General features: G+C 36.3%; 2 protein-coding genes across 2 annotated transcripts in view; both read left to right on the top strand.

Annotated features, from left to right (window-relative positions):
- Positions 1-493: 493 nt before the first annotated feature.
- On the top strand, positions 494-2229 carry DSM5745_05780 (MFS transporter; the record flags this gene model as incomplete). The annotated part of the gene is made up of 6 exons (XM_026747796.1): positions 494-607; positions 659-679; positions 726-783; positions 842-901; positions 963-1609; positions 1663-2229. 6 exons carry the CDS (start codon positions 494-496, stop codon positions 2227-2229), a joined length of 1467 nt encoding a protein of 488 aa, XP_026603628.1.
- A 6127-nt stretch (positions 2230-8356) lies between these two features.
- Positions 8357-10037, top strand: part of DSM5745_05779 (uncharacterized protein) — a gene marked incomplete at both ends in the record, with an annotated part of 2158 nt that continues 477 nt past the window's right edge. Inside the window, 3 exons of the mRNA XM_026747795.1 lie at positions 8357-9090; positions 9144-9537; positions 9588-9968. Of these exons, the coding sequence (XP_026603627.1) occupies positions 8357-9090; positions 9144-9537; positions 9588-9968 (1509 nt within the window). The remainder of the gene's footprint in view (positions 9091-9143; positions 9538-9587; positions 9969-10037) is intronic.

Below are 10037 nucleotides of genomic sequence, written 5' to 3'. Positions count from 1 at the left end.
TTCTTGCCAGTGGAACAAGCTGCATGGGATGAGACTTTTCTGCACTCCGCACAGGGACCGCACAGCTAATGAATTGACCCTATTCGCAGCCACGCGCATAGGATGGTTTTTCGGGGAGTCGGGGAACATGATCTGCGAACTGGCGTATACTACGGCTGAAGAATTTCGAGTCATGCGGGAAGACCGTGCAGCAGCACGATCGAGAATGGAACGTGCCATCTCAGCGCCGCCTGCCCTTGAGTGGCCCCGTTGCGATGACCATCGACGCCATGGTCTGCATGGCCAGATTCGAAGCTCCACCGGTCAGCTCCTTTCCCTCAAGCCATTTGAAATCCTTGAGGCCGCTAGCAGCGATCTTATGTGATTCGAGTGCGTAACCCTGTGTGTTCTACTCTTTTGATCCTTCAAATTCTCACTGCTGGTCATCTTGCACAGGTCCATTCATCAGCGAATTTTCACCTTTTCTTGCATCTTCAGCAATATCACTCTTACAATGGTTTCTTCCGTCTCGAGTGACAACTCCTCAACCTTGGCGTCTCCGGTGGCCCATGAATTTCGGGCGTCGACGGGGTTCATTACGTTTGTGGTGACCCTCGCTGCGTTTACGGTACGCCTCTCCGCGCGATGACTATGCGAGTAGAGAACTGACTACTTCCAGGATAGCTTCCTTTACGGCCTGGTATGGACCTGCGGGAAATTCTCTAATTGACTCTAATCCTTTGCAGATTGTACCGGTAACTCCCACAGCACTGGAACAACGAGTTGGAATTGCCCCAGAAGATGGTAAGTGCAGCTTCTCGCGAGACTGTGACCAGCGCTGACCAACATGACTTCAATCCAGTGCAGCGGTGGGTGGCAATATTGCTGGCGCTTGATGGACTTGCCTGGCTGATGACAAGTCGTATGTTTCATTTTTCTTCTTCGCAGTCTACCTACACCAGCTGAGCTAATTCGCCACCCAGCGATTACTGGGTACCTAGCTGATCGCGTTCAATCCCGCCAATCTGTGCTTCTCGCCGGACTGCCGGCCCTCGTTGTATCCACTGGCTTGCTCTGGGTGGGCAACTCGGTGATGCTCTGGGCTCTGGGGCGAATCCTGCAGGGAGCATCCGCGGCGGTCACCTGGACAGTTGGGTTGGCTCTCCTCACGGATACCGTGGATAAAGAGCGCCTGGGAGAGTCCCTCGGATACATGTCTATGGGGACGATGGCAGGAACGACTGCCGGCCCACTTCTGGGAGGGATCATCTACCAGCTGGGCGGTTACCATGCTGTCTTTGGGGCGGTGATTGCCCTCATCGCGGTGGATGCTATCCTTCGGCTAGCGATGGTTGAGAAGCGCGAGACAGGGACGCACAAGGACCGATCCGGCGATGATGAGCAGCGCCAGGCCAGGGCCGAGGCGTCGGACTCGGACCCACTGTTACGAGGTGCAGGATCGTCTTCCTCCAACTATGGGGCTTTGAGATCTCCAGCTGTGGACGATGGCGAGGACTTCGACCCCCCTCCCCAGCGCGCAGCAATGCTTGTCCTGCTCTCCACTCCTAAGATTCTGCTCAGCTTGTGGGCATACCTCGCCGTCTCCATGACCTTCACATCCTTGGACAGCGTGTTGCAACACTGTTGCCCCTGTTCGTGCACGATACTTTTTCGTGGACACAGGTGGGGCAGGGCCTGGTCTTCCTTCCCCTCTCGATCACCCAGATCATCGATCCTCTTGTTGGGCGTATCTGCGACAAGTACCCGAGAGCCCGGCGCGGCATTGCATCCGCTGCATTCCTCTGCGCTGCGGGCGCATGCAATGCCCTCCGCATTGTCACCCATGACTCGTCAGCGCAAAAGGTCGCCCTTTGCGTCCTTTTGGCGGCTCTCGGTGTGTCCCTTTCCTTTGCAGTCTCTCCCATTCTATTGAGCATCGATGAGACCCTGGACGCTATCGAGCAGAAAGACCCGGGGAGCTTGGGAGCGGGAGGCGCAGTTGCGCAGGCGTACGGCTTGGTCAACTGTGCGTTCGCCGGCGGTGCGCTGGTTGGGCCCATGCTTGGGGGACTGGTGAGGTCCATGGCTGGATGGGGGACTTTGGGGGGTGTTGTTGGACTGATCCACGCGGTCACAGCGGTGGGGCTGTGGGTGCTAGACCAGGACCAGCAGGTGGTAGTAGTAGTAGTAGTGATATTTAACGCCCCGGGGATCGCTAGGCGTACGCCTATTGTTCCGGACCTTCCTTAGGGTATAGGGGCGTGCCGCCGCTAGGTAAGTAGCTTATTTAAATAATTTATATATAAAAAGGCTTTTTATTTTAAAGGGTAACTTTTACTAAAGCTTATGGGCCAGCGCTTATTTTTTATATATTATTTTTATATATAGCTATTAGCAGGTATTATTTATCATGTGTTTAGGGTTTTAGTTATAAAGGGTTTTAGGGACCTGCCCTATTATAAAAAAAATATATTAGCTAAAACTAGTTATATTAAAAAAAGGTATTCTAAATAAAAAAAAGAAAAAAAGTGTAATAAAATAAAAAAAAAAACTATTTAATATTAAGCTAAGTAATTTTAATAATACTAGGGCGCGGGGTGCCCTAGCAGGGGTAAATAAACTTATAAAAGTTTATAATTTTAAGTAATAATATAAAGCCCTTAGGCTTTAGTTTATAAAGGTACTTTAAAACCTTAATCTTAATTATTAATAATATTATAAAATACTAGGGCTATTATAAAAAGTATTATTTAAAGTAATAATAAAAAACTAAGTATTTAGGGCTTTTACTTATCCTGCAGGAGTAAGTAAGCTTAATATTTTTATACTAAAAATACTTATAATATTACTTAAAGTTCCCATGCAAGGACCTAAGCACAAGCTAGTAGTATAAAACTAATTATTTTAATACTAGCTTTAATAATAGCTTAACCTAGTAAGGCTTTAACTTTATAGTAAGCTATTACTTATATTATATAAATAGCTTTATAAAGGCACTTTCCTATTATTTAGCCTAGGTGGTATAATATATTTACTTATATAAGTTATATACTTTACTTACTATAGGCTATGTTTTTAAAAAATTAAGTTTTAAAGGTTAGGCTTTTGCAAAGGCTACTTTATTAACAAGCTTATTAGCTAGCTTATTACCTTTAATGCCCATGTGGCTAAGGGATTACTTTAGGTAAATAATATATTAGTTTATAAACTAGTATAGTACCTGGAAAGCCTAATTAAAAAATAGCAAGAATTACCCGCGCGTGTATTAAATTATTAAAATATTATTTATATAAAGCTAGTAAATAAAAGCCCTAAAAAGTTTTTTAATTATTATTTTTAGTTTTTAAAGTATATTAATAGCCTTAGTATTATAAATATAAAACTAAATATTAATAGCTAATAGTTCCTGTGCTTAAAGGTATTATTTATAATATATTATATAACTATAACTTATATAGTGCATGCCTTAGTATATTTATTTAAATTTATTATTAAAAATTATTATTTTTATTATTAGTAGCACTTGCTATTATTACTTAAACTTTTTTATAATTAATTTTTTAACCTTACCTTTAGTAAGGTTTTTTAGGTATTTTTAAAAGTAGTAAAAATATGCTAAAACTAGCCTTAGGGTGTTTAAAAAAAGTACCCTTATAATTTATACTTTAATTTTAGGTCTTTAGCATGTGCTAGCGCCCTGGCCTTATAAAATTTTTAGTAATATTACCCATGCTACTAGCGGATTTTAGCTATTTACTAGCTAAAGTTTTAAAGTAAAATATAGTTATATTTTTTTTAGTATTATTATAGTAAAAAAAAGCCTAGTATTCCTAAAAAGGGTTATTATAAATATTATTTAAAAAACTAAAAGCACACCGCGAGCAGCTAAAGCCAGGGTTTTTTTAACCATTTTAACATGCCAGCCTAATTAGGCGCTAACCTTTAGGTTTTAGGCGTGTTTTTTAAGCTTAGTTTTATTATTATACTACGCCTTCGTGCTGTATAAAAGGCTAGGAATAATATAAATAATAATTATTTTATAAAAAAAGTTTATAGATAAACTATATACTATGTATATAAAATTATAAATATATTATATTATTATATGGGCTTTAGCCACTTATTTAATAATATAATAATATTAAAAAAGCTATTTATTAAAAAAGATTTTTAGCTATTAAAGCGCTAGTTACTTTTAGCCTAGTGCTATAGTAACTAAAGTAATTATTAATTAATTATTAACTATTAATAAGGGGGATTTACCATGCTATTTTTAGGTAATATATAGTATTTTTAGCTTTTTAAGCATAAAAGTTATTTTATTTTATTTTTTTTAGGCTAGCATGCCATAAATATTTTTTACTAGGTATTTATAATTAATATAAAGGGAGTTACTCGCGCGGCTAAAATAAAAGTTATTTATATAGCTAAAGCGCAGGATTAGGTCTGCTAGTAGTAATTTAGTAATATATAATAAAAATAATATTAAAAAAAGGGGCAAGCCTTATAATATACCGTAGTATATTAAGTATATTATTATTATAATAAACTTTAGGCGTATTTTTATGCTTTATTTATTAAAAAAACTTATAATTAAGGCTAAAAGCATATAAGGCTAGCCTTGCTTTATTATTTATTAAAATAGGTATTATAATAAAATAATATTAAAAATACTTAAAATATTTATAGTAACCATGGTAACCTCCTAGTTTTATAAAAATATTATTTTTATATTATAAATAAAAAAGGTTATTAAATTTATAGTTAAGTACTTAGGTAAAGCATTATATTATTATAAGCTTAGTATCCCTTATATTAATATAGTAAAGGCAACACGGCGCGCTATAATTTATTTAAGTTTTTTTTTTAATACTAAAAGTAGCGCTATAAGGTGCCAGGATTAAGGTAAGAACTTATTTTTTTTATTACCCTTTAAAAGTATTACCACCTTTATAAGCTTTTATAATAAGGGGAAGTGTTTTAGCTATAGGTATTAATTATATAGCCTATATATAGCCTGCTTAATATATTTTTAATAGGCCTTTAAAATATAAATTATTACCTAGTTTACTTTAAAAAAGGTACTACTTATACTAATAATATTTTTTTTAACCTTTTTTAATAAAATCTTTTTTAATTAATAAAAATACTTATTTTTTTATTAGTGCTTTGGTGCTAGGGAATTAAAGTTTAAATTATTATTTATATTAAAATACTTTAATATTACTTTTTATAAAATATTAGCTTTTTCCCGCGTGTTTTTAATTACTTTACTATTTATTAATAATAAGGGAGCCTTAAGCCTGGGCTTTAGCTTATATTATATTATTATTTAATATAGTTTTTAATTATTTTTAATACTATTAATTATTTTTATTTAGTACACTTACTTAATTTTATAAACTATAGCCAGGAACTACCTTTTTTATTTTAGGGTGGGATTTACCACCCAGGCTTAGTAATTTTTTATATATTTAGTTAATTATTAAGGGGCGCTACGGCTTTTTAGGTTAAAATATTTATTAATTACTTATATAGCCTCCGCGATAGTATTACTAAAAAATTTAATATATTAATTTAGTGTTTTTATGTCCCTAAGTTCCCCGGGCTAAAAAAAAAAAGTTATTTTATTTTTTATAAGTCTAGCCAGGCGCTTAAGCTTATAATTTAGTATATTAAATTAATATTATTTTAGTATTTTTTTCCCGCGCCCTAGTATTATAATAACTAAAGTTTAATAATTAAAGTTATTATATAATTTAAATATTACTAGTATATAAGTAAATAAAATATTTAAAAAAATTAAGTTAAAAATATAGCTAGCTTTATACGTGGCCACGCCTAGCTTGCTAATATAATTAATATTATTATTACTAGCCTACCTAGTAATTTTACCACCGTGGTGTAGGTTATTTACTTTAGGCTTAAAAGTATTATATATAATATTTAAATCCCTGTTTATTATATAATTTAGGGTAGGGACTAGTATAACTAAATAGTTAATTATTTTATAAGTAGTTAATTTTTAATATATATTTAGGACTTTAATATTATTTATTATAAGCTATAACATGTCCTAGCTTTATACTAAATAATATTATTTAATATATAGTACTTTCTTTTTATAAATATAAGTAAGTATTTTAAGGTGTTTTTTTAGCTAGTTTTTATAATTATTTTAGGTATTTACTAGCGCGTAGTACTTATATACTAAGTAATTTTATATTTTTATACTTACAGCGGTTTAGGGCTTTTAAATATAAGTAATATTATAGCCTTACTTATAAGCTAGTTATAAAATTATAATATAACTAGGCATAAATTTACCTATATTTATTTAATAAATAATAAAATCCTGCTATTACTAGGTATTATTATAGTAATAATTACCATAATTTCTTTTTTAATACTTTATTATTAAAGCTTAAAAAGGGTTTTAGCATTAACCTTTATTACCTAAAATAAAAAAGGTGTGTTTATATTAGCTAGGGCAGGCAGGATTAATTTAGTAAAAAACTACTTAAAATTTTAATTACTAGTAAAGGTGTTAAACCGCGGGGTATAATAATTAGTAATTATTATAAAGCCTTGCTTATTTACCTTTAGCTTTTTTATAGCGTGCTTTTAGGGGTTTTTTTAAGGTAAAAATTACTTAATTTTAGCCTAAAGCTAGGTATTAGTATTAGCCTGGGTATGCATGTTTTAGTACTAATAAGTATTATAATAACACATGTTATTAAGTTTTTTTTTAAATAAGTAAACTAGTTTCCTATTCTTGCGCCTAGGGGCTATTAAATAATTATTATATTTTATTAACTAGGGGCCTAGGTAGTTCGCGCAGCACGTGGGATTTTTATAATTTAGGTTAATAAGGCCTAGGTAGTTTATAATTATTATACTATATTATATATAATATATTATGCAGTTATATTATACCAGGTAATAATATTTTTAATAGCTAGGGTTATACTAGGATACTAGCTAGTATTTTTTAATAAACTAGTAATACTTACTTTAGTTAAATAAAGTAAAGGCCTTAAGCTACTTTAAAAAAAATACTATTTAAATAATACACCTAGTATTAAAATTAGGCCTGTATTTTAAAAAAGCAAGTTTAACTAGCTTTAATTTAGTTTAGGCCATAACTTTATTTTAAATTAGCTTAATAATATTTATTTTATTATTATTATACACTAGGATAGTACTAGGCACTTTTTATATTATATAATTATACCACTTTTAAAAAACATGTATATTAATAACGCTTAAGGTATAATAAATTATATTAATTACTTTATTAATTACCAAAAAATTTCTAGTAAAAAAATTATTAGGGATAATAGCCTAGCCTATATAAATAATATTAATTTTAAAAATAGTTACTATTATAGTTAGTTTTAATATATACTTAATAAGGGCTTATTAAATAGTATATACCTTAGGGCGTGCTATTAACTTATTATTAAAAAAAATAATTAATATCCTATGGTTATTTTACATGGTTAAGGTTATAATAAAGCTACTACATGCTAATTAAGCTATTAAGGTACTTAATAAAGGCACCTTGCCTAAAATAGTATTAGTTAAGGTAAAAAAACTTGCTTTAAAAGGGGTAGGTTAAGCTTTTAAGTTTTTAAAAATTAAACTTATTTCCCCCTAGGTAATAATTTTATTAAAGGTTATTATAATAGCAGGCTAACTATATATATATAAAAAAATATAATTAATATTATTAATATTAGTATAGCCCTTTAAAAAAATAAAATATATAAATTTATTATAAATATTATAAGTAAAGGCTTTTTAATTTTAAGTTTTTTACCTAGTTATAAAGCTATTAATAATAATTATAAAGTTTATAAAAACTTTATGCTTAATATATACTTAATATTTTTACTTATTAAGCTAATTATAAAGGGCCTTTATAACCAGGCTAGGTTAAAAAATTAGCACGCTATTATTTTTAATAATAAAAGGGGAAAAATAGGCTTGCTAGGGCCCTTTTTTCTTTTATTTTTTTATAATATAAAGGTTAAAAGGGAATAAAAAATTTTATAATTAAATAAAATTAGCTAAATTAAGGCTTATAAGCTAGTTAAAAATACACACCTTAATTTTAATTATTATACCACGGGAAGTAGTAAAAAAAAAAAAAAAAGATTAAAAATAAAATTAAAATAATAAAAATATATATTTATAATAATTTTAAAGCATCCGGAGCCCTTATTTAAAGGTACCCCTAGATCACTGAGAGTTGTAAAGGTGGGACCAGCAGGTGGGAGATCTCTGAAAGTTGAAGAAACTTCCGGCTTCCCTTGTTGGGTGATCGCCCAGAGTTGTGGCGTTGAGTAGCGGCGGGTCGGTGCCTGTGATTGGGATGCAGGCTCATGCAGCATGTGGCTGGCTGAAGTATGAGGTTCAAAGTATCAACTCAAGATTCTATTACGTACGAGGACGAATAAGCTCTCAGATTAAGTGCGCGATTATCGGCCTTCACGCCCTACACCTATTTTTCCTCACGGCCGAACTAGAGCTCTTTAGCTTGAGCGAGACCGAGACGGACCTTGGAGACCAGGCCGTGCCTTTTCTCGGCCCAGCCGAGCCACCTCCTCCCCAATGGACCATCCTGGGCCTCACCCTCGTCGTCTCAATTCTCTACGTCTTCATTGACATTTCCCGCTACCTCTCTTCCCTACGCCTCCTCAGCCACGGGATCTGCCGTGAGCACTACCTGCACACAGACCCCGGAGCAATCAAACCCGGACCCTCAGAAATCATCCCAGAGGAGCTATGCACCGACCCAGCAATTCAGCAGCGCGTCGCCCGCCTGAGCAGCTACCTCCTAGCCCTAGATGCCTTCCTTGCATTCCTGTTCACCATCCCCTATGGATTGACGCTCAACCGTCTTAGCGAGCGGTTCCTTGCTGCCCTGAACCTGTGCGGCTCTCTCCTAACAAATGCCTGGCTGCTGACGGTGACCTACAACTGGTCCGTCTTCCCGATCTGGGCGGCTGTCCTGGCACCCTTGTCTAGTGTTGTTGGCGGCGGCGCCTCGATCTTCGACTCCGTCATCTCGGTCATTGTTGCTAGGCGTGTTCCTGAGGCGCAGCGGTTAGTTGCTCACCGGCCCTCTAGAAGAATCTAGTTATTCATACCACGAGCAGCTCCGTCGTTCTCGGCCTCTTCTCCGCTGCCGGGCTAGCTACGCAGATTCTCAGCCTCGCAGCAACGACTTCGCTCTTAGATCATGGCCGGCTATTCACGCCGCTTGTGCTCAACTTTCCCATCGGCCTTGTAGCGCTGCTCGTGCTCTCGCGTATCCGGCCAATATCCAACAAAGAGGACGCCGACAGGCAAGATGAAGCAAAGGACCCGAATCACATTATTCCAGCGCTGCGCCATGAGATCCGAGCCGCCGTGATGGCGCTCTCTCGCCTCCTCCGTCGCCCCCGTGGACTATCCCTCCTCATCGCCGTCCCACTTGCAAAACTGGCTGATCCCCTCGCGGAAGTGACACTGCTCTTCGTGCAGCGCAAGTTCAACACCGACTTCGCTCATGTATGTTGCGCTCTACCTGTCTTCGCTCTTCCTAACCTTTACCACGTCAGGCAAGCCGCCTCCTAACCTACCAAACACTCGAAGGCCTCGTCCTCCTCGCGGCCGTTCTCCCACTCACAAAGCACATCACACAGAATATCTTCCATATCACACCGTCCTGCGTCGATATCTCCATCGCCCGCGCGGGATTCGCTCTTAGCACCCTCGGCTGTCTATCCTTGGGTCTAGCACAGACATGGGCGCCTTACCTCTTCGGTAAGCCTGCCACCAGCCCCTTGTCCCCCTGCCTAATACGACCAGGTCTTTCCATCTTAACACTGGGCTGGTGCATACCGCCGGCCCTGAAATCGTTGCTCACGGGCATGATGCCGGAGAAAGACATTGCGGCGCTATATACAGCGCTCGCGCTTTGTGATAGTGCGGGACTGGGGGTTGGCTCATTGCTGCTGAATCGTGCTTATGCGGGGGCGCTTGCGTGGGGTGAAGCCGCTGACGCTGGG

The sequence above is a fragment of the Aspergillus mulundensis genome (assembly GCF_003369625.1).
Source record: "Aspergillus mulundensis strain DSM 5745 chromosome Unknown scaffold_5, whole genome shotgun sequence".
Taxonomy (NCBI): domain Eukaryota; kingdom Fungi; phylum Ascomycota; class Eurotiomycetes; order Eurotiales; family Aspergillaceae; genus Aspergillus; species Aspergillus mulundensis.
This window is presented reverse-complemented; position numbering and strand designations above follow the sequence as displayed.